The sequence below is a fragment of the Eleginops maclovinus genome, chromosome 18, assembly GCF_036324505.1.
Source record: "Eleginops maclovinus isolate JMC-PN-2008 ecotype Puerto Natales chromosome 18, JC_Emac_rtc_rv5, whole genome shotgun sequence".
NCBI lineage: Eukaryota > Metazoa > Chordata > Actinopteri > Perciformes > Eleginopidae > Eleginops > Eleginops maclovinus.
The window spans coordinates 13724173-13749275 of record NC_086366.1 but is presented as its reverse complement, the minus strand read 5'-3'; the positions used below and the strand labels follow the sequence as shown (position 1 = coordinate 13749275).

Sequence of the window (25103 nt, the reverse complement as noted above, 5' to 3'; positions counted from 1 at the left end):
AAAGCAATTGATTTTCTACATGAAACAAACTCAAAGGTCAATTAATTTGTGTACGTGCACAGACAATTGTACAATATTGACATGCTCTCACAAGGAAATAATTTCACTCACTTGCATGTTTTAAAGGGCAGTAATCCCACTGCAAATCTCCAGAACATATCTCATGCTACTTTTTTGTCTCTTTCAACCTATTCACCATCAACCACTTTTCTCTCACTCACTACTTCCCAGATGACATCGACATTAGCCTCATGAAGTGCCTTGATAGCAAGTGAAAGGAGTTGAATATGGCCCCTCTTGTAATTTGAAGTCAATAAAGAAACAATTAATGTGAGGTGTTCAAACTGTAACTGGAAAGTGATAGATTCTCTGAGTGCAAGTACTTAAATTATGAAACCATATAGACAACCACAGTGCAGCAGGGTGTCGTAAAGTCTCAGGATCCTCAGGTGCTTACATTTTTCTCCTCCTGAAAAAATGCCTGCGACGCTATGATAGTTTTTTTTCCATGATATCTTCTGAAACAGCTTTTGCTTAGTCTATTTAAAATAAGCAGAAAATACTTTGAAAAAAATGCTCTCAAGCTGCTTTTAAAGGAATAGTTTAACACTTTGATATGAACTCTGGTTTGTTTGTTGGTTTTTTGTCTTGTCTTGACTGATGCCCCTCTCATCTTTGTCCATTCAATATAACTGCTAGAAACAGAGGAATTCTTGCAGTGCTGTATTTTTCGGTATTTATTTCTTCTACAGTTCAGGTAAATCTAATGTGAGGCTTCAGCAGTCATCCAATTCAAATTCCAAAGTCAGGCTTTTAAACAAAATAAAACAAATTCCTGCTTCCTCTGAAAGTGTCAGACAGGTACTCAAATCATCATAACTTTGTTAGATTTGAATTCTCCTAAAAGAAAACTGAAGCTTCATGTAGCTTTGTCATTCTGTTATGCTGAAGTAATAACATTACTATTTCTGGAAATGGTGAACCTTTTTATTCTTTCCGGCCCTTCCTCTCTTGTACCATTCTCCTCTCCAACTTCCTCATCTTTTGCATCATCCTACGCATCTTTTATCCCATCCAGGTCATAAGCCAGCTGTGATGGCTTCCATATGTCCATACCACATGTCACCGGTTTCCCAATAAAAAACATTTCCCTTTTTAACCATTATGAAAACAGAGGGTGGATCTCCGGAGATATAAAATCAAGCTAGGATTTGATCTGGCACTGAACACCTTTGTGTGGGGATCAACCAGAAAAGACAGGCACTGAAAAACCAATGCCACGTCACTGGAAGAAAAAGGGGGGAGACCGAAGGACAAAGAGATTTTCCGTCAACCACCCATCCATCCCACCTGTGCAAAACTCCCATTCCTCCCTGCTTTTAATTCCTCCATCTGTTTTTTTTCTCTTTCCTTTCTGTCTCTCTTTCTTTTCAGGCATAACTTGTTTTGGCTAATGTCCACTGTATAAAAAACGTAATACTCTTCCTGTCCCTTCTGTCTCTCTCTCTCTCTCTACCTTACACTCTTAGTACCTCATCATCCAGCACACACACAGAGGCATTCACACACTTCATTTCTTTAAATATTCATTTCCGCCTGTCTGTGATGTGTTTTGGGGAGTTTCCTGTTCCCAGCCCTGCTGCTTCCCTGAGAACCGCCATGTAGGAAGTGGCAGTCCTGGCACGAGTTCCTCCTCCCCCTCCAACTTGTCCAATTCCCACCTCACAGAGTTGTAAAGAGAGGGAAAGAGAGAGATGGACTTCTGCCATTAAGGTTAACGTCCATTTAACATTAGTGGTTTCCGGATTTGTTACAAAAATTGTTGTTGCAAAACCCTTTTCCAGACAATATCACCCTCTTTACTGGACAACCTGCACACCCCTGCTCACTAATAAACTCAGCGTATTACTCTGTTTCAAAGCTGGAGTATTCTCAGAGTTTCTCTAATTCTTTTGACAGAAACAATTCCCAGGTTGTCAGGAAGCAATGGCATGTTTCCCCCAAACATGTGAACCTGAACCAGTGCATTATATTTCAGACTGGAAAATATCATTTTTTTTATTTTTTAAATCTGGCATGAAGATTACCTCCTTTTGATTCTGAGTTCAGAGGAACTGTAAACTCTCAGGTGATGAAGCGCACCAGGGTCTCTTTGGTGGTCTCGAGTTAAAGAGGGGTCATTAAGGGGAAACAGGGCGACATCTTGAATGTTTGTGCAGCTGATTTGGCTGATTATGCCGTTTTAAGACCCAGGCCCACCAGAAAGTAAGTAAACTGAAATTCATCCGCAGTTCTTTTCAAAATATTTTGATTCAGGAACTTTGTTATACTCGCTGGGCTCTAGGTGAACTACTGCAGCTTTTGAGCTAAACGCTAACACGTAAGCCAACTGTGAGTTTAAATGAACAGTGAAAATGCTCTCGATGCAAATTAGACTGATTCAAGTGGTACCACTATGTACCTGTTTGGCCCGCAGACTTCACATTTGGATGGAATCATACAAATTAACACTTTTGGATAATTAATTGAATAAAGTAATAATTGATTTTCTTTGGCTTTGTGTTTTGTAAACATGCATATCTTTCCATCGTGTTCTTTGGGAAAAACGGCATTGTTGCCATTCCGTCTCTCTTATTGTAATTCATTGATGGTCTTTATTCTTGTTTCCTGATGTGTCTGCCCTCTTGCTGTCAAATACTATTACATAATACCCATCTTAAACCCTCTCAAACCCTCTTAAAATTGACAACCAAATATGATAAGCCACTGAATGGGACACTTGTTAGCAAGGTTACTAACAGGATAGTGAGGGTAAAAAGCTCATTCATGATGACAAATAGTTAAATCCACTCCTGTCTATAAACCAATAGACTATTCCATTTAAAAAACACCTGGCTTGTAACCTTTGCTACAGGTCTTAACGAAACACACAGAGCAATAAGCTGCTTTTTGGATTGCTCCATCCTCTAATAGCCTGTGTACTGTTTGCTACACCTTTCGTTTCCTGTTCTTGACCATAGATTGCTTCCTCTTCCCCATCTGCCGTTTCCCGCTCTTCCAGAGTATCATCTTTTCCTCCCTCTCCCATTTGGACCCTGCGACGCCTCAGGTCTGTCCCTCCCCGCCTGTCAATACATACAAAAATAACCTGTTGCAGGATTCAGGCCCCGGTGCTGACAGCTCAAGGCTGTTCCCATGCTTGTGTTTGTTTGCGTGCCTTTCTGTGTATGTTTGTGTGTTTGAGAGGACGAGAACAGATGCTCTGGTAGCTTCAGGCTTGGTTTTCTCATCGTGGCTACAAACAGACCTGTGATTCATATTATTCAGCTTTTGCTTTGGCCAAAACAAGACTGGAAGAGGGCTGAGCAAACTGACGGATCAGCGATAGTGCTACTGGATGGAGGAACGTGTTGAAAGCTCAATTATAGTTAGGAAGAGTCCGGGATGCTGACTGTTAGTCTAAGCCATGCTTGTATAAAAAGTTTGAAGCAATGAAAACTCCCCAAAAGGGAAGCCAAAACACTTTGATGGACATATTGTTGTAGTATACTACATCACGCTGATGTATGTATGATGTATGCTGATCTGTACAGGCACATTTGACGGTTTTCTACGAAAACAAACAGCCACAATTTGAAGTTGCTCACAGGCCATACATTTTTTTGGGGGTTGGAATGACTGGTCAAGTTCTTGCTATTTAGCCTATTTTTATACACTGTCTGTGTAATGGATATACTCTCCTGCTGTGGTTACCATTGTCTATGATTTAATATTGTGAAACCTCTAAGCCCCGGTTCCTGAGCTGCTTCCTGAATACATTAATTCAAATGGAGTGTGTTTGATGTTTATACAACATGTTTTTTGGTGTTTCCATGCTGAGACTAAAACACAATCATAATGTCTTTCTCTCTCGTAGTAAAACATAATACTACTTCATAAGGAGGAATTTTGAAACAATGTTCGCCAACCATCTTCAAAACAAGTATAATATGGACACCTGCTAAAGTTCTCACTGTTATTAAAACAGGCCGTGTTGATGTCCCGTAAGCGCTCAGATGGAAATGGCAGCCCCACACAATCAGCACTCTCTTTGTCAAACACACACACACACACACACACACACACACACACACACACATACACACACACACACACACACACACACACACACACACACACACACACACACACACACACACACACACACACACACACACACACACACACACACACACACACACACACTTGATCTTGACCAAGTTTTGGGAATCTGCAGGACCATGTGGCGGTTTGTTTTTATTTAAAGACCGTGCTTCCAGTAAACCAATGATCTCTGCTGGACATCTGGTCGATGGTGAAATTGTCTTTAAGAGCTGGGTTTTGAATTAAAGTAAAATTTGTGTTTTATTAGAGCCAGCGAAAGTTAGAGAGGGGAAGTACATCAGTTAAAGGAATGTGAACAGCTTTACAGCATGCCATGAAGAATATTATGTTTCAACAAAAACATTATTTTTAGAGCAGCCAGCCACAAACAGCCAGTAGTACCTGGCAACTGATAACTCACTAAGCTCCACCCCCGTAGTTACTGTTGCAATGTCTGTCAAGCTTCCTGTTGAAGCGCTGCACATTTAAGGTTACAATGCTAACATTAAACAATTTGCTTTGGGTAACTTGCGTTTTTTGTCTTAAATGCCAACTGCTGTTAGCAGATTGCATCTGCTATATTTTGCTAGCTAATTAAGCTACTGTTTTGCCTAAGGCCAACGTTTCTGTGGTGCTCTAACTTTGCAGATTACGATTGCAAACCCATGAAGATGAATAATTAATTTCTTCCTTTTTACAAGTACCATGCTGTTCATAACTAAGTTCTTTTTTTGAGGAACAGTTTACATTTTAAAGATTTTTTGTTTGCCTGAAAAGCTTTATTAAGACATCAGTTAGTTTAGGACTACACTGTATTCAGTACACATTTGTGGTTTTGGTTAGACATTCCTGCATTTCCTCAAGAGAATCGGCTCATCTCTTGATTTCAAACTGAATAACTGAGTCTTTATCAGCCCACCAGTGGAGATTAGAGGGCATATATCAGTATTTCCATCGCTTTGTCTTCATACTGTTCCCACCCTTCCTCCCTTTGGAGTTACAGCTCAGTGCTGCTGGAAACAAGCTCATAGCTAAAGGGGAAAGGAATGGAGGAAACCCTTTTCCTCCAAACCAGGCCAATGCTTTCTTCCCAATGGATGCATAGTAGTGATGTTAACAGAAATAGGAGGCATGTCGTCCCTTACCATTACTCGCAGAGATGGATGGTCTGGAAGAGGGTGTTTAATGTAACACACATTATCAAGCCCTAAGTAAACAACACTGTGGGAAGGTGGGAGTTTTGATGGTGCAGTGCCTAATAGGAAACACATATGAACAAACATACTATACATACTATCAATTCATCATGAATCTCTACTTTATGTTTAAGATCAACACTTTCATCTAATTTGTTCAAAAAAGAAAAAAGAAAGAAACAAGGGACCATATCAGAAACTTATGATAACAGTTGGTAGGAGAGAGGCTTGGTAGGCCCAAACATCCATCTGTACCTGCCCCTTTAAAAGTTGTATAAAGGGGTCAGTGTGGTCTGATAATTTCTGTCTTTCTGAAAGCTTGTCATCCATGCTTACTTACTTACTACCACGCAACGATTGGCTACCAGTGTGCGGAGGTGAGAAAAGTAAGCAGTTTTAAAGTTTTCTTTCAACCTCTTATGTTCTCTTCACACATCTACTTTCATCACTTAAAAGTAAGTATCACTTACTAAACGGCATGCAAGACAGCTGCAATGCTAAACACATGTCAGAGAGAGACTAAATTTGAGTTGTTTGTTACAAACCTTGCAGCCATATGAGGTTCATTTGTAAATCTGCATTTCTGAAAATCCCCCAAGTCCAATGCTCTTGGTTTCCTCCAGAGATTTAAAAAGATGTCACTGTGCTTTATTTTTTAGAGGGGGGTGACATGAACAAGCCCAGGATACACTGAATACACAATATTTGATTATAGTACCTATCAACATCAGCCTTATCTTTAAACTGAAAGGCCAATGGCAGGACAAACAGAGCAGACAAACCAGAAAGTGGAATAAGGCTGGAGGAAGTAGAGATGGAGAGTAGGGGAGGGGAAGTGGAGGAAAGAATATGTGAGATCAGGCCCAAATCTTTGGGGAAGCAGTAGCTTCGGCCGGACGAGTTCACAGATGTTTTAAAGTGCTAATCTAATCTTTATGCCAGGCCTTCCCTCCTCTCTCTTACTTTCCCCTATCCCCATCCCAGTTTTTTCTTCTTTTCCTCCTTTAACTTTTTTTGAGGGAGGTTGGAAAGGCTGTGGCCTGTGTTAACGCTTCTCAGGAGCATCATGCACTGCTGCTGCTCAGTGATGGTTCCTAGTTATTCATTCTTCTGTTATCAGCTCTGTTTTTAGAAACATGTACAATTGCAATGAATGAGTTTGGAACTGAGAAAAAAAAAAGCGTAATAAAAAATAACCTTGTGCAAAACTGGTTATAGGAATGGATGAAAGGGAGGAATGGCAAGAGTGAGGCTGTTTTTTTTTGTTAAATTCAGAGACCTAATTGCTCCCTAGACTAAGCCTTTTGTTTAAGTTCTGCCAAAAGTGTGTTGCATCTGTATTTTATGGCTCTGATACAGGATGAAGGAGGATTACATTGACCTCCCATGTTAGTGAATCTAATAAATTTTAAAGCTCCACTCATTTCCTCCGCTTGTCAATATGTTCTTTGATTTTCCTTTTTCCTGCCTTGTTGTCCGATAGGAGGGAGAGTAGAACAGTGGTTGCATTGAAATACACTGACAGTTCCCTCAGATTCGGCGGATGTGCTTGCACAGGAGTTAATCTCACCACAGAATTTTATAGCAAACCAAAATCCTGTGGTTTAAGTCTCTTCCTCCAGACACAAGAAACAAATAGGCCACTGCCAGAAAAATCCCCAAGGTCACAAAACCTGGAAACATAGCCAGAGATTAGAGGCACATGTGGACGTGTGAGAAGAAATAAAGCTTTAAATCATGTTTTTGCCTGAAGACATGAGTACATACTTATATGTTGACAGTTCATGTCCACATTGTGATTTTCACTTTATGTTTTTCACTTTCTCAAGGTGATTTAGGGGGATTTGTGGAAAACGTGGTTCCTTGTTGTTGAGCCTGGTGTTTCCTGTGTTATCCTGTTACAGGGCATTCCTATCACTTGCTCCTGATTGCCAACCACGATGTACTTTCAGTCATAAAATAAACCATGATGAGCCAACCTGGCAACCACCATCGAGTCTCCAATCACTCACATCTTTCTGTTGCTCTTCGTCACTCCTGTCCCTTCTCGCCTTCTCTCTTCCTCTGTGTGCTGCTAAACATCTGGAGAAGAGTGATATTTTAGGAGTAAACAGACCAACAGCTGTCCACCAGCTCCTGTCTCTGTCCCTTGCCTTCTCTCTCTTCCTTCATTACTTGGTTCCTCCTTATATTCCTTTGTTGTTTCCTCCACAGGCAGTTGTTTGCTATTTGTTTCTTCTCTGTTGGCTCATCAACAAGTTTACGTTTGAAAGATGAGGACACAGATTGAGTGATGGTAACAGTTACAGGCAGGTTTTAAAATGTTTTAGCTGACCATTATCATGATCTTTTACGGGTTGCAAGTATGGCATCAGACTAAATGAAAAATATCTCATATTTAGAATTGCAGCATTTTTGTCGTACATTATCGTAGTGATGCTGTTTCCAGAATATTTTAGTGACACACTATTTTCACAAATGTTTAAAAAATATTGGACTAAGCTATGAAAATAAGAGCCAAGCTGTGTATGAAGCATAAATACACTTTAATGCTAGCTGTTTCAGGGGAAAGTAAATGTCGTAGGGGATCCTGCAGAGTGTAAATCTCCGCTTCCATCCTCAGCAAAGGCCTAATTAAAACTGTATTTAAGAACATTTCCTCTCTCTCTCCCTCTCTCTCTCTCTCTCTCTCTCTCTCTCTCTCTCTCTCTCTCTCTCTCTCTCTCTCTCTCTCTCTCTCTCTCTCTCTTAAACTCCGGTGCTATATGTCCCTGAACACATGCCTCAAGTGTCAAAAGCAAATCAGATGTGGTGAGAGGAGGTAGGAATAGCAGAAAGGAGGGAAGGAATGAATGCAATTTTCATTCAAGCAGGGACAGCATCCGCATTGTGAGACACCTGTAAAAACACAATCTTTCATCGTTGAGCTGTAAGGGAATGGGAAGAGGGAAGATGGAGATGAAAACATTAACGTGAAAATAGTTAGATGACGGGTGAGAATAAGTGTGTATTGTTCAGAGTGTTGTTTGTTCAGTGTTTAAACTAATTTCTCTTTTGATCAAGATGCTATCTGGTACATTTTCAGGCAGAGCCAACTGACAAGGATGAATTTAGGACAACAGCTGGTCCTTATGCAACCTCTGCACTGCTACATCAAACACACATGCACAGAGAGCTGGATAAAAAGAGACATTCTCTCAGAAAGACAAGCGGACGCAGCAGTACTCCCTGACTTCAGGGGTCAGGGTTCTGGCTCAAGATATGTCTGTTTCCGGTTGGCCTGCCTGGAGTTTCAATGTGCTGCACCTGCCTAACTCTGCGACCCAGAGGTCCAGTTTTACTCGTTCCGTTTCAGCATGAGTCTGTCTTTGATGCGCAGAGGCGAAACCAAAAACCCTCGCTATCTGTTTTGTGTGTTCCAGGCTGAAACCACCAACTCAGCACACAACTGTTAGATGCATCCACATCTGCTATCGTGATTTGGGACACTATTATTTTATTTTGCGACACACTATATGTATCAAACGGCAATTTAGTGCACTTAAGGGGTTAGAATGATTGAAAACTGTGTCTGATGTCCAAAAGGGAATATTTTGCAGCCATTAAGGGTCTGTGACCCCGGCAGTATAAGCGGTGCCCTGGTACTTCTGCTGCTGGTATATCACTGTCATCTTGGCTTTTATCTATCCTCCCTGTTTAAAATACCTGCAGGCATAAATTGTTTATAGGTGGGCTTCTTGTGCAAAACACATTTTTACAAATAAAATTGATCTCAGAAACGCATGGAAAAAATTACGGAAGAATAGATGATGTTTGTTCTCATTTTAACGCCACGTGTTAATGTACTTATATTTACTTGGTCAAAATCATAGTTCATTAAATCATCATATTGAAATATAAAAAGTAGTAATACAAGACAGGTTTGGACAGGTAACATTAAATATGATATATGTAGAGTGGGTGGGCTGCACAGTTGACCCAGCAGTGGTCCAACAGTGAAACAGGGAGGAGGGAGTCCGGTAGTTTCCGTGGAGCAGGCTGTCAGTTTGCAGGGGACGCCAGGGACGAGTGAGGCTCTCTGTCTGTGGCTCACCTCAGCTCTGTCGGTGTGGGTGGGAAGAGTGGCAGGCCAGTCCTAATGAAATCTGTCCACACTCAGTCAACCAGGAAGCAATCCCCATGTCTGCCATCAATGTATGACATCTCTCTGTTGTTGCTCGTATAATATGCCTTTCCAGGATGTACTCAAATGCAGCGCTGTTTGCTGACACATTTTAATTTTGACACAGAGAGCCGAACACTGGACCCTTTTGAACTCACATCCCCAGTTTTGTCCGTGGGATTTTACAGATTTTAACAACCTGGATAAGAAATTACATTCAACAACGATACAGTAATTATATTCTGTTTTCAGAGTGATATCATAGCAAAAATAACCACAACGTTTGACATACAAATAAAGATAGTGCAGTTTAAGAAATCTGATTCTGCACTTTATATTTAGTACTTTTTGGAGGAATTCTGTAACAGTGGCAATGTGTCTTGTTCCCAACGGAGATAAAGTTTTGTTCATTTGCTGTACTTCAATTTGAAACTTAGACTAGCACAATGATAAACCACATGATTTGTGTTTCTTTGTTGAATCTTTGTGAAACCCATTGCCTATCATTGTAACAACTATTTACTATTTCAACTGTTTTCGCGTGGTAATTATTTCAAATCCCTTATAAAACGCTTTGTAATGTCAGGCATTTGCACTCCTTCCTGTTCTCCCTGTGCTTATCTGGCCTACATCACAGATAAATCCAGGCACCTGGTCAGAAGCACAGCCATGTGTCCAAGCGGCGCTGTCACTGGGAGTAACCCTCCACTGCTTTTCCATGAGCCCCCTGCATGATTTATGGATTGAGGGAAGGTGTTCCTCAGGGCTGAATGGAAAAGGCCGCTACTACACAGCCTCAAACAGACTCCACATCAGACAAGATAAGCCTGGTCATATCCTGTCTTTGTGCTCCTCTCTGTTAAGAATTCAAAACCAGAGCTCCATGAGGAAGGAGAAAGGGAGAAAACATGTTTCAAAGGTAGATAAGAGACAGAAGCAGTTTACAGACTTGAAGAAGGGAGAGGTAAGATGATCTACTGCACATTTAATTTAGAAGTATGAGACTTTGCAGATAATTACTGTCGTTTTTAAAGATTTAAGAATACATGTTATCGATGTTATACACAATTTTATTAAACATCAAATATCAATTTGTTCCAACTCCTCACTGAAGGCCTTTTAAACACACTGAAAAAACTGAAACGTTAACTTTAAATAAATGTATTATGTCAACACATTTCACTTAACTGTATTAGGTAAGTTGAAAGCAACACTATTGAGTTAAAAATTATATTTTTAAATGTTATATATTATAGCTTTCAACTAACCTAATGCAGTTATGTGAAATCTGTTGACATAATACAACATTGTATAGTCCTAGTTTTTTAAGGCAGCGCTGTTCTATCAAATGTCCTAGATGTCTTGAGCATCATTTGGTACAAATGATCTTAAAATGAAACCCAAAATATTAACAAAAACATGTGTTTTGCTGCACAGCATCAGTATGTAATGACTGTAGCAGCAGAACTACTCTTGGATTAAAGATATGGGCTATTTTGGTTTCATTCACATTTTTTGGAAGTTTTGACCACCATTTCTGCCATGAAAACATTGCATAAACTGCAACTAAGAAACACAATTTGAAATGGCTTTGAAAGATCCCCCATGTTTGCTGAAGGAATATTATTATCTATGATGTAGCAAGCTACAATTGTTCCTCTTGTATAAAGTGCCTTAACAGGGACATTTCACATTTCCGTGATTTCTTTTTACAATACAAACAGCAGCTCAGGCCTGATCAATTATCACTCGACTCATGGAGTGAGTCATCATGCAAGACTGTTTAACACCTGTTGTTCATCTAGCATCTGGGAGAAGAGGGGCTCCGGGTCAAGTTGAAAAAGGAAAAGACTTAGATGTGAAAACTGTGTCAGGACAGGCAGCTGATTGACAAATAGGATAAGATAAAAACAAGGTTGAAGAAGCTCAATTTGCAAAGGGGGATGCCGAAGGATGAGCGAGATAGATGAGGTTGAAAAGGTGGAAATAGGAATTGATTGAAGGTAAAAAAGTGAGTAAGGGGTCAAGGAGGAAAAAGGCCAGAGGTTATCAGTCAACCACTAAGTGAACCACGATGTGTTTTAGCACATGAGATGAAATATACTGGGTCTAACCCAAAGTGTTATCGGCTCTGTAGACCATCAGAGGCTCAAACCATCTGAACATAATATCATATGACACATTTTATGTGTCTTTATCTGCCTCTACTCTTTCTTTTCTTTGCTCTGTTTTTCTCTTCAAACACACACATTTACAGTGTGCCCCTGACATGTGTTGAGAGGTGAAATATGCAGGGGAAGGAAGTCTAGAGTATTCCAGCTGAAGCGGCCAGCTACTTTTCATGCAAAAATGTCTTACTGTCCAGATGTGTATCAGAGTATATAAATAACAAAATAAAGCTAAAAATCTGTAAACAAAGACTTTGTTGGCAGTTCAAGATATGCGGACCTGTATCCCAAAATCAGAGCACAGAGCGGCATTCAACAGGTGTCGCCATGGGGCTACAAAAATCTTAAAGATAAGGCACCTCTAGGAGTACAGTCTCTCACAAAAGTGAGTACACCCCTCACATTTTTGTAAATATGTTATTATATCTTTTCATGGGACAACACTGAAGATATGACACGTTGATACAGTGTAAAGTAGTCAGTGTACAGCTTGTATAACAGTATAAATTTGCTGTGCCCTCAAAATATCTCAACACACAGCCATTAATGTCTAACCCGCTGGCAACAAAAGTTAGTACACCCCTAAGTGAAAATAGCCAAATTGTGCCCAATAAGCCATTTTCCCTCCCCGGTGTCATGTGTTAGTGTTACAAGGTCTCAGGTGTGAATGGGGAGCAGGTGTGTTGAATTTGGTGCTATAGCTCTCACACTCTCTCATACTGGTCACTGGAAGTTCAACATGGCACCTCATGGCAAAGAAGTCTCTGAGGATCTGAAAAAAAGAATTGTTGCTCTACATAAAGATGGCCTAGGCTATAAGAAGATTGCCAACACCCTGAAACTGAGCTGCAGCATGGTGGCCAAGACCATACCGCGGTTTAACAGGACAGGTTCCACTCAGAACAGGCCTCGCCATGGTCGACCAACAAGGTTGAGTGCACGTGCTCAGCGTCATACTCAGAGGTTCTCTCTTGAAAATAGACGTATGACTGCTGCCAGCATTGCTGCAGAGGTTAACAGGGTGGGGGGTCAGTCTGTCAGTGCTCAGACCATACGCCACACACTGTATCAAATTGGTCTGTATGGCTGTCGTCCCAGAAAGACGCCTCTTCTAAAGATGATGCACAAGAACGCCCGCAAACAATTTGCTGAAGACAAGCAGACTAAGGACATGGATTACTGGAAACATGTCCTGTGGTCTGATGAGACCAAGATACACTTATTTGGTTCAGATGATGTCAAGCGTGTTATGCGGTGACCAGGTGAGGAGTATGACCACAAGTGTGTCTTGCCTACAGTCAAGCATGGTGGTGGGAGTGTCATGGTTTGGGGCTGCCAGCTGTGGGGAGCTACAGTTCATTGAGGGAACCATGAATGCCAACATGTACTGTGACCTACTGAAGCAGAGCGCGATCCCCTCCCTTCGAAAACTGGGCCGCAGGGCAGTATTCCAACATGATAACGACCCCAAACACACCTCCAAGATGTCCACTGCCTTGCTAAAGAGACTGAGGGTAAAGGTGATGAACTGGCCAAGCATTTCTCCACACCTAAACCCTATTGAGCATCTGTGGGGCATCCTCAAACGGAAGTCGGAGGAGTGCAAGGTCTCTAACATCCACCAGCTCTGTGATGTCATCATGTAGGAGTGGAAGAGGCCCAACAGAGTTAAGGCAGTTCTGGAAAATAATGGTGGCCACACAAAATATTGACACTTTGGGCACAATTTGGCCATTTTCATTTAGGGGTGTACTCACTTTTGTTGCCAGCGGTTTAGACATTAATGGCTGTGTGGAGTTATTTTGAGGGCACAGCAAATTTACACTGTTATACAAGCTGTACACTGACTACTTTACATTGTATCAAAGTGTCATATCTTCAGTGTTGTCCCATGAAAAGATATAATAACATATTTACAAAAATGTGAGGGGTGTACTCACTTTTGTGAGATACTCTGTGGCTCTAACCACCTTATTAAATTAAGTAGTTCTCTTCAGTGTCGTGACCTGCTATGTTTTAGATGACTTCTGTTTTTCCAATTCATGTGATCTGCGGCTTAATAAAATTATTATTTTATTAATTAATTATTGTTTTATTTGTTTCTCCACAACCATTTGAGAACCCAACATAAATGAATGTGTGACCCCTTTGAGAAAACCATGAAGTCATCATTAGGAAGGAAAACAACATAAGATTTGAGTGAACAGCATCTTCTTTTAATTATGAGCCGCTTTGTGTGTAAAATAAAACGAAATGCTGGAGATTCTAATCATACCACTGATACATTCTTGAGAAGTAATAATCAAGTAGAGTTACGAGAGAAAAGGAAAACCAGGTGAGACAATTTATTTAGTTTTGGATTGTTTACATTTTGATGTAGTCCTTAGCATCCCAGTTAGTAGCTATGTTCGATGATAATGGAGTAGCATTTTTCTATGTTGCCCAAAACAAATCTCCCCCTGCCCCTTACAGGTTATCTGCTTCACTCACCTGTCAGTTGTAGTAAGCCGGCCCATCTGGCAGTGGCTGCAGAGGGCCGGACCCATTTTTCTCAAACGTACAGGAATGTGAAGGTTAAAATGCTGTAGAAATGATTTGAACCCTGCATTGAGGAATGTACATTATTATATATTTTTCTATGTCTTTCTGCCCCTCTGTGTGATATATAGGATTATAAACATGTTCGCTGTTCACGGGTGGTGGTGTGAAGTGGAAACAGAATTTCATTGGTTTTGGCAGTAAGGGTGTGCGGTGGAGATAAGACATTTCCCCTCACATTTAAACCTCACAGCTGTGTAGATGTAAGAATGTGAAACTTCGTCCTCAGCTTCAGTATCACACACACAAATCTTTTTAGATCTCTCTCTGGGACATCTGGTTTCCTTTTTTCTTCCTGAACATGGCAGTAATTCCACTAGACTGAAGAAAACTGTATAAATGTAAAGCTTTTTCCATGCACTCAGGTCCTGGCAAAAGAAAACAAACTTCTGAAAGGGAGAACGTGTTTGATGCAAAATAAGAGGTCATGTGACAGTTGTGCTGTTTGCTTTGTTTATTAGAGGTATATTGTCAAACATTTTACAAGCTGCTGCTTAAATGTTTCCATTTAGAGAGAAAAATGCAACACTGAAAAACAATTACTAAGCTCAGCAAAGAACACTTTTACAGCCCCTGTTTGAAAGGCACTAAAGTCCCAGTTTTAATGTCAGTCCTATTTTTTCATGACACATGCAGACACAACTAGCAAATACACCTGTTGTTACACACTTCAGTAGCTACAATACACAGAGCTTTCAATTGACTTGTTAGTTGAGCTTTTAAAGGCAGCACTACCTATGTCTGCTATCATGTGTAGGACACCAACATGTGTGCAATGATAAGGTTGGAAGTGGATTCAATACATTTATTATTTGTACGGATGTAAAGCTACCATAACTTACTTCATGTGGACGGCAGGCTTTCTCTCTGCTGTATGCTCTGTTGAGTGCAGGTATCTTAAATATTTTCAAGATTAAATACAACATATTGCTGATATTTAAATACATAACGTGTCTTTTAAGTTAGAATGGCCATTCAGTAAAATTATATATAGTCACAAGACAACAATCACTTGGATTTTCTTGATGTCTGCAAAAGAAATGTACAAAAAAAAGTATTTTTAAATAATAGTGATAGTAGTACATTCAAACAATAGCATTATTGTTGTGGTTTAAATAGCTTGTGATGAAAGGGTGCTGGTAATGGGACCGGACCGTCTTTTATTTTTATCAATGTTCATAAAAACAGAAGCACCCTACTTCTTGGTTTAAATACTGCAGAAACAACACTGTCACACAAAGTTTAGATGTCATGCTAGTGCCATCGTCGTATTGCTAATGTTGATCGTCCATGAGGAAGTTACAGGATACTGCTCCAGAGCTCGCACTGCGTGTCATGATTAGAATGTTCACCATTTTGGCTGCTAAACACGTGTGGGAGTGAGATGAGTGGCAAACACTGAGATATATAATAGACAGCATCTGATTTTAAAGTGAAAGCTCTTGGTGAGAGAACAATTAGCATCTCATTTGATGGTGTAAACAGTTGCATCATAAGATGGGAAAAAGTGAAAAGCCATTCCTGGCAGTTTATCTGTGTTGACCATAATGCTTCCTGCCTTTTTGTTTAACCATTCATCCTCTTCTGTGGCATATGATGTACTTTTCTTTCACTGCTTTTTAAAAATGTTTTACGTCTGACCCTTTTTATTTCCATAGCTTACCCTTTTTTTTTTTTTACTCCTAATGATAAATATTTAGTTGCTTTATCCATTGCCTTATCTCCCTCCTCTTCACTCATACGTCTTACGCAGTCACCCTTGTCTCTACCACTCTGTTTGCAATAACCTGGCTTCTACAGTCTCTTCTTTCCTCCATGTCTTTTCATGTTTCTGTCTTTCTCCTATTCCCTCGATGTTTCACCATCCACCTCTTACTTTCTCTGGTTGAGTTCTCTAGCCCACTACCGGCAGCCGCAGCCCTCCACCACCATGTCCTGGTAATTCTTCAACACCACTCGGTCTTGAGGATCCAGGTAGAGAAGGGCGATGGGGCTGAGGGAGGTGGGGACACAGCAGGCCCGCGGCACTGCTCCATTCACAGAGTTTACCAACGTTTGCACCATGGCGTGGCTGGAGGAGTTCATGTGGTCGGCCAGAGGAAAGCGACACTCTCCCAGGCAGAAGAAGGCATCGTAGCCACTGGGTGCAATGATCCACTTGTGCCAGCCTACATCATTGAAATCTACATACAGAGGATGACGGCGGCATCTATTACGGGAAAGGCGTTTCAGTTTTGCGGCACGACCTCCATTTCTTTTCACCCTTCCATTTTCGCTCCAAATGCCACCTCCTTTGTCACCTCCCCAGCCTGGCATTGTGTACCCCATTTTTTCAGACCTTCCTGAAGCTTGGTCTCTATTGCGGCCCTTGCTGCTGCTCCTGGCCCTCTCCTTTGTCCCTTTTCTCCCTCTCCTCTGGCCTCCACTGGGGGTCCTCCTGCCATGTTTAACTAAGGGCTCTCCACGCCCGTCATGACTGTAAGTCACCAAGAGGGGTCTCTCCTTGGCCCAGCTGTGCTCGTCCTGACCCACGGACCTGCACACCCTCAAGTGTCCCTGTTTGTATCTCTCCTCCTCTCCTGTAGCAGAGGAGAGGCTCTGTTCAGGGAGGGAGGTGGTGATGTTCTCAGGTCTGACCTCAAGGAGGAAGCTCAGACTGCCGGTCCCAGCAAGGGCCCTATGGAGGAGATCTGCACTTAGACTAAAAGCCTCCCAGAAACCACTTGCTCTATGACTGTGGAGGCCGATTGTAAGTACCCTTGTTTCTAGCAGGGTGGGCTTAGGGTCCTCATGGTGCTCAGTGAGGTATAGGTTTAGTCTGTGGGCCCCAGGACCCAGGGAGGCTCTGTCACTGCGAAGGAGCCGAAGCTCAGCGGAGAGCAACCTCTCATCGTTAGGGATGGAGGAAACATTGAAGGCAATGGGCACCCTCTGACGATCCTCTGCTTTGGGATTGTCTATAACTGGCTCTGTGAGAAAAAGGAAGAGAGAATTTGGTACACAAGTTTAATTTGGTTTAAACTTACTGAGGTCCTTTTTACGCTCGATAAAAACAAACAGATAAAGGCTACATTAATCAGATTTGTGTTTTGTCAGTTCTTAATTGAACTAACTCACAAGCAGGAACAGTGTCAACATTAGCAAATTAGTTAAGGTGCCAGTGGAATAGTTTTCCCTGAAACTTGGCCATGTGTTATGAACTAATATACGTATGTGTTTTTGTAACTTTCATTTTGTCTTTTATGAATATTTTGTAAATATTTTGGATTGTCACTCAATACTTCTGCAGTACTGAGTGATTCAAAATCTGCTGCAGGGACCCTGTGTCAAAATGTAGTTTTGAAAGCGTCATTATGTTATTTTATTCCTAATCATATATTACTAATAAAGGTGTGTTTAATCACATTTAACCTACATTCATTATCTTAAAGTATTCCAGAAGTGGTAATGCTGGAATATCTAGCACTTGGAGTTGACCAACGGTGGGTCACAACTTCACTAATAATATCTTTATACCTCATCTGTATTTGATATGCAAACTGAATGAAGCTTTCCTTAAACTATTATCATTCAAACATTGTAATAAAACAGGTTGATAGCACAGTGTCACAAAGTGCCAGTGAGCTTACCATTGTGGTGAAAGCTGCGTACTGTGTTAGCCTGCTGGATGTGATGGCTGGGGAAGCTAAATGATGGGTCCTCCACTAGATGGTACTGCTGCTGGTGAAAGCGGTATAGATCCAGGAGGTACCCGGGCACCGAAACTCCAGGCCGTGGGTCGGGCTGCGACTGCAGGCCCAGTCGGCTCAGGAGGAGGTTCTGGATGGTCTGAGCCAGATTGGGCTCCAAGGGGAGGGCACCAGCTGGTGGGAGTTGCCTGGAGGAAGGCACAGTGGACACCCGGCCATGGTCGATCTTGCTGGTGTCTCCACCCTGCCGACCAGACGAGGCTTGAGGTAGCAGCAATACCATGAGGAGCAGGAGGTTAGCAGGGAACATGGTGGACCTGGAAGGAGAGATGATGGGAGGACAGGTGTGATGGGGAAAATAGGAAAAGAGGAAGGGGTGAAAACAGACAAGAGAGAAGCATTGTTAATTGTTTCTCATCCGTAATGATTTAAATGTTCGTGTTCCTGAACAATATTAAATTGGCGAAAGAGATTGTTCCTCTGAGATACTCCCGGACTCCGTATATCATGCTTATGTCTTCTCCTTCCTGGACACACTAGTTTCTCATTAGTCTTCAGCCTTCATGTGACATATGTTCAAAAAATGTCTGTCCACATAGCCATGAAGTTGTTTGCTTGTTACTTCTGGCTAAGAACCTGCCATTTAGTTTTTTCTCAGTTAATTTATGGCAAGCTTGTTGCCCCCAAGGCCTGTATGTCTCCTAGGACACCTAAAAACGAGTAATTAAACAGTCTCTATCTGTTTTAATCATGGTGCATTTCTGTGGGTGAAAGACATCACAGTGCTGTGAATAAAGGACCAGGAGCATTAATCACAGGCTGTGGACTCAAAGTGACAAGTAACAGAGTTGTAGAAGCCTGTCATGATGACAGATGAATGGATTTTTTCCACTCTCCGTTCATTTTGAAATCCTTAGAGTATATTTGCATCAAAACATTCAGTAGCTCTCTATATAACTTTGTCTGTGTGAGTAAAGAAGACAAAAGGCTTTACATTCAAAACTTTAGTTCATTTGACTTAAATTACAGTTTTACTGACATCAACTAAACAAACCTTCATCAAGCCCTGGAAAAACATCAGATGGTCCTTCATTTTCAAAACCTTTTGTTTATATTTAAATTACCTTTGTTCAGAATCATAACAATCAAGCACTAATTGCTCTATGATTTACGACTTATGCAGGCCAGGAGGATAAGAATATGAACAACTCTCATCATCCATAATTATGTTGAAGGGGAAGAGAAGAGCTTTGACTATTTGTAATTTTAGAATCTTCAATGATTTTAACTAAAAACTTTGTACTGATGTTTTTTTCCCCCCATTATGGTTTTTTGGGGGGTATATTTATTATGTTGATGTTCAATTTCAGATTAAAAAATTAATTAAAACATAATATGTTAAAAAAAAAACTGATTTAAAGCATGTCAATGTGTGCAAACGTGTCTGCCATATGAATACATGTAGAACTTGTCTGTTCAGAGTAACACCTTGTTCTACAGGCAAGACCCAGTATGCAGAGAAAGATGACACAAGATGTGGGCATCAGGTTTCACCTGGTTCATCAAGTGCAGATAACAGGGTAAATGATAATGTTGGACGTTTATTGAAAAACAACAAAACAGTTATGCTGTGCATGCAGAGATCATTTCCATGATCCATCCCTGCTTAGATTCAAAGATTCAAAAGGTTCAATGTCATATCACATGGCTAATCAGAGTGTTTTTATCAAAGATATGCTTCCATATGCAACGTTTGTGATTTGCATGTTGGATGCTGTAAAACATGTAAAATATTTGTACCTTTTCAAATGTGTCTTTTGAGCTTTCACAGACTGTGGTGCTGTGTCTCACATTCACACAAACACCTGCTTCCTACTGTTGTAGTTATCAGAAATACTTTATTCATCCCAAACTGGGATTTAAAAAAACTAATATATATATATATGTTTTTAGTTAAGTTAATGAAGCAGAATTCTGACCGAAACCCAACCTTTGCCAAAACAGAGCTCCTTTAAGCTAAACTTTTCTGCTTTTGAGTAAAGCTGTCTGAAAACAACTGATCAGCTTATCTCTCTCTCCCCCCATGAAGCTGTGCGGGAACACAGTCACAGACAGAGGGTCACGCAATTACCACTAGCAACTGGCTAACACCCTGCACCTCTGTAGTGCAGGGTGTTAATAATAACTGAGCCAGTAATTAGAAACCAGCATGTTAACAGCCCTCTTAACTTAAAGAGGCTGTGTGGTTAAAGGGTCAGAGCAAAAGACTAAAACATGCTGTCCAGTCAGAGACAAGGCAATCAAAACTGCAACATAATAGAGTATAACAGGCTTGTACATATAGTTTGTAGTTATCTCTTTTCTTGTCCAAGCACTCGCATATCTATCTCCTCTATCTCCTTATCTCCTCTCTCTTAGGGACATAGAATTGATTGAGCACTCTGCAGCGAGATAACAGAGGTGTTTATGGCCGATCGAACACATAATGACACTGTAATGACTGCCAATCTCACCACCACTGTCAGAAAAAGGGTTAAAATGAGGTCACAGGTGTGAAGGTGTGTATATTTTAATGCACTGTTGTTCATGTGGTACGTGGTTCAAAGGGCAGGCCTGGGAAAATAACCCGCCTCCAAGCGTGGGATTGTTGCTGCCTATCCATTAAACTCTTGCAGACCCACCCAGGGCTGTTTCACCTGAGGCAACAGAGCAGAGGACAATTACAGATTAGACACTCTGCTGGACAGCCTCTCCCTTATACTGAGAAGGCTTGTAAAGCAGATTACGGACAGAAACACCACCTCTCTCCTGTACTTTCCTCACCTACAAAACCACCCAGGTGACTCTGAGGTTCAAAGGTTCACTCATCACACAACAGGGTGTGTTGCAGCCTGCACAAGGCCAAGAACCACGGACTAGAAGAGAAAGGTTTGCATGCGGAGGCGGCTTGCCCTACATCACTTTGACATATATAAAGCTTCTCTGCTCTCCCTGGGTGTCTGTGTTATGACTGCTTTTAGGAAATTTAAACCGCTCAGAGAAGGTCCAGGCCTAATTTAGCATCTTTACGTGTCATGTGCAACCTGATGTCGTCTCATTTTTGTTTGCCAGAAAGCCTGACATTTTTATGATTATATCCCCTGCCCCCAGTTTCTGCTTTTCTATATGACTGTGTCTGCCTCAGTTGTACACTTTTTATTCTTTCTCTCTTTGGCTGGTACATGGACTAATCAAATGTTCCAGGGGGGAAAGGAAGAGAGCTGGATGATGAATGGGTCAATGTGCATCTTCTCCCTGTGTGCATGCAGGCAGATCAGCCTATTAGACTTATTAGATGTGACCTGACCTCCCGAGCAGACAGTGGCGTGACCCTGGCGCGCGGCAGACGAGTGTTGTCGCCGGCCTGCCCCGTGTCTTTTGAACTAACTGATTAAAACCCCTGGCCCTCAACGTCCGTTGCTTCCTGCTTCTGCTTTTGGCGTGCTTCTATCTCACTGCCTCTCTTTTTATCTGTTTATTTCAAACCCTGCTCCCTTTCCTCTTCCTCCTTCCTCTTTGCATTCCTTGACCTTTGTCCTTTTGCTTTGTGCTCTATTCTGTTATACAATCTCTAACTGCTTTTCTTTCTTTCTCCCAGATTTCTCTGACTTTCTAATGTTTTTTTTGTGTTTCTCCAACTCACCTTCCCATTCCCTATCTCCTGCTTTCCCTTTCCTCCTCTCACATTAAAGTTGCTCTTTTTTCCTAGGCCCTAAATGAATGGTGTTTTTGCGGAAGAGTGTGGCGGACTGTTGCCGGGCCATAGGGCCGGAGTGTCACCGCAGCCGGCTGATTTATCCACCGCCGCTGTCTTCATGTTACGCCTGGTCCCTCTACTTTCCCTTCCTGTTGTTCTTCCCGTGTTTCTTTTCCTTCTCTCGTTCACCCTGATCCCCCCTCCCCTTTTAGCTCTCTTTTTTCTATGTGCCTCTTTCTTTCAGAACTTGATACAAGCAGCGCACATGCCGCAGGGTTCATTTTCTCTGTCTGAGTTTACTCAAATACTAAAAAACATGTCATTTCAGACCGCCTCATGAGCCTAATTGTGATGTACATTATACACCTGAGAACACTTTCGGGGATACATCTGCATTCACTGCAGGCACAGTTTCCATGTGTAACTGTGCCATATAAACGCAGCATGCACGCCATAGTCTTTATAATTAACTGTGAGATTATGATTGCAGAATACTCCTCATGCTAAACAGTCATTAATGCATGACTTTGAGCTGTGAAGTTGATATATAATGGGGGGCGGGGTGAAAATGTCCAAAACAGTTGCCACAGTAAAGAGGTGGTTCTGCTCTTTGAGGCGAAACAGATGAAATCATTAGAACAATATTCCTTGTAAGCTGCTGTTTGGGTTTTATCGGACTCTATTAGAACGGCTCTGTAATTCATCGCAGCTGGACCAATTAGCTGACTAATGAGCCAGACCTCAAACACACATGTGTATTCCAGCACAGGTTTTACACACATGCTAAGTACCAGGCAGAGTGAGCACTAACACATCGACAGAATCACACCTAGATATAAAACTATAGAAGAGTTGGGTTGCACACGCACGCACGCACGCACGCACGCACGCACGCACGCACGCACGCACGCACGCACGCACACACACACGCCGGTTCTCCTGACAGAGCAGGTATCTCATCTACACAGACTTTGTTTTGGCTTTAGTCACACTTGAGCATCAACAGGTTGCCATGGATTTACAACTTTTATCATCATGGTTGTTTTTTACCTCAATATCTCCTCTTTATTCTCGGCCTGGCTTGCCCAGAGGTCTCAGTATCACATGTGCATTATGGTTAACAGGAAGCCCCGCTGAGGCACAACACTGTGCAAGCATCAATGGAAACACTGACATATTTAACCCATGACTGCTGAAGGCTCAGAGACTGCTCTCGTCGTGTGTCTGACAGCTTAGCCAATGTGAAATACAGAACAAAAACACACCTCTGCTTTTCACATTAAAGCTGCTGAGGGCCAATTCATACTGTGTATGTTGCAGAGGTGGTGAGTTACGTTATGCTCTTTGAACTCATAATGGGCGCATTATTCTCGGACAAGTTGCTCACTGGGCAAGATTTTGATTGAGCAACACAGTCTGCCAGAGGTGTATGCATGCACGTTTGTGTGTGTGTGTGTGTGTGTGTGTGTGTGTGTGTTGTTCCCCAGAGTGACTAATGGTTTCAGCAGCACAGTTCCTGTGGCCTGTGGCTTGACAGACAGACAGATGTGTGTGTGTGTGTGTGTGTGTGTGTGTGTGTGTGTGTGTGTGTGTGTGTGTGTGTGTGTGTGTGTGTGTGTGTGTGTGTGTGTGTGTGTGTGTGTGTGTGTGTGTAAGAAATGTAGTACTCACGTCCAGGTATGGTGGGATGTATGCAGAGTCCATGGTTTATCCTTGAGCTCCAGTGTTACGATCCCTCGGCTCTCGCTCCGGCTCCTTTGGACAGAGTTGACAAATTGGACTGTTTACCTCTTCTCTCTTTTCACCTCTTTCAAGGTAACCAGTGTCTGTCTCTTCTATGTCTCCTATGTGAATGTGCTGAACGTAATGCTGCTCTCTCCATGTTCTCCTCCCCTCTCTGCTGCCTGGCTCAGCTGCTCATCCTGTTGTCAGTGTCAGATAAGCAAACTCTTAAAAACATCCACAGGCTTCCTTTCTGCCTGCCTGCCTGCCTGCCTGACCTCTGCAAGAAGGGAACTCCCTTTCTCTGTCGCCTGCACTCGTTGTTTAAAACACACTGGTCATGTCGCTTTCTATGGAAGCTGCAAGAGGAAATTGAGTTGTGTCTGTCTGACTGTACTGTATCACCGGCAACAACTCCCTCTAGTTCCTAAACCTCCTTACTATGTCTCTCTCCTTTCCTCTCCACTCTGTTCCTCCCTTTTGTATCTCCTCCCCTTTTACTCTCTCACGCTCTCTTCCTTGCTCTCTCTCTAACACACACACACACACACACACACACACACACACACACACACACACACACACACACACACACACACACACACACACACACACACACACACACACACACACACACACACACACACACACACACACACACACACACACACACACACACACTTCTTTTTTTTTAACCTATACTAAGCCAACTTAAACTCAGTTTACTCAAAGTGACTTGCCTGGCCCCTGAGATCCTCCTAGTGATGATCCTCCTAGCTTCAGTACATATAGCTGTAAACACACACACACACACACACACACACACACACACACACACACACACACACACACACACACACACACACAAACACACGCACACACACCATGCATACTACCTGTTCCAGATAACCCTGGGGTCAGCACACAGAAGCAGACTGATTATTTTCCACAATTCCTCCTTTAACAAACTCACCCGCTGCTTTTCATTGGCATTTTATGTTTCGGCCAACATGGTCGCGGACTTTCATTCAGACTGTATAAATACGAGGCCCAATGACACTGAATGAGAGTACACAGAGTCAGTTTCAAGAGAATGGTATGAATGGATGACTCACAATGACTTCCATGAAGTCACGTCAGTTGTGTTTTGTGATTGGATGGAAGTAAGAAAAAAAAAAGGAAAAGCTCTACGTCTCCACTACGGCTTGAAGCAAGGTGCATCTGTCCTTCGAGCACAGAGCGGATGGAGGGATGAATTTGTATTCATGGGATGGACCCATGAGAAAACGTCTCTTTAGGATGCCTCGTCTCACATATTAGATCTCATCTGGAGAATCACTTGCCCTCGTCCCGCTGCTCCTCCTCTCTGTCCCCCTCCACTTGTTCTTCCCGTCCACTCTCGTACACACACATAGAAAAAATTATAATCCATAGACCTCATTCATCCCTGAGTAATTGTCCCTGGAAGTCTGTTCTCACTTTTTCTTTTGGAAAGTTCTTTTTATGATTGGCTGAATTGAGCTATTTTAATATTAACAATGTTCTGTAAATCTGTTGTTCAAATGTGATAAAATATGTCTGAAAAATGAAGTTGTCTAGTTAGTAATGTTCACACACCCTCCAATGATTTAAACAGCTGAATTCCAACTGACCTCAAACTTCCAATCCATACATAATTTCCAAATCACA

The 25103-nt window shown here is 41.9% G+C and overlaps 2 protein-coding genes across 2 annotated transcripts in view; both read right to left on the bottom strand.

Moving 5' to 3' along the window:
• The window catches only part of LOC134880006 (ribonucleoside-diphosphate reductase large subunit), a 305041-nt gene that overhangs the window by 109156 nt on the left and 170782 nt on the right, over nucleotides 1–25103 (bottom strand). The window lies entirely within an intron of this gene.
• On the bottom strand, nucleotides 14704–23859 carry bmp16 (bone morphogenetic protein 16). The gene is made up of 3 exons (XM_063907696.1): nucleotides 23364–23859; nucleotides 17897–18273; nucleotides 14704–17236 (listed from the first exon to the last, which is right to left on the bottom strand). Exons 2-3 carry the CDS (start codon nucleotides 18264–18266, stop codon nucleotides 16170–16172), a joined length of 1437 nt encoding a protein of 478 aa, XP_063763766.1. The 5' UTR covers nucleotides 18267–18273; nucleotides 23364–23859; the 3' UTR covers nucleotides 14704–16169.

Excerpts from the sequence above, each read along its gene's own strand:
- bmp16 (XM_063907696.1), bottom strand. The coding sequence starts at position 18,266 with ATGTTCCCTGCTAACCTCCTGCTCCTCATGGTATTGCTGCTACCTCAA. Across the intron at positions 17,237-17,896 it reads ACGCAGCTTTCACCACAATG|AGCCAGTTATAGACAATCCC; the intron begins GTAAGCTCACTG and ends TTTTTCTCACAG.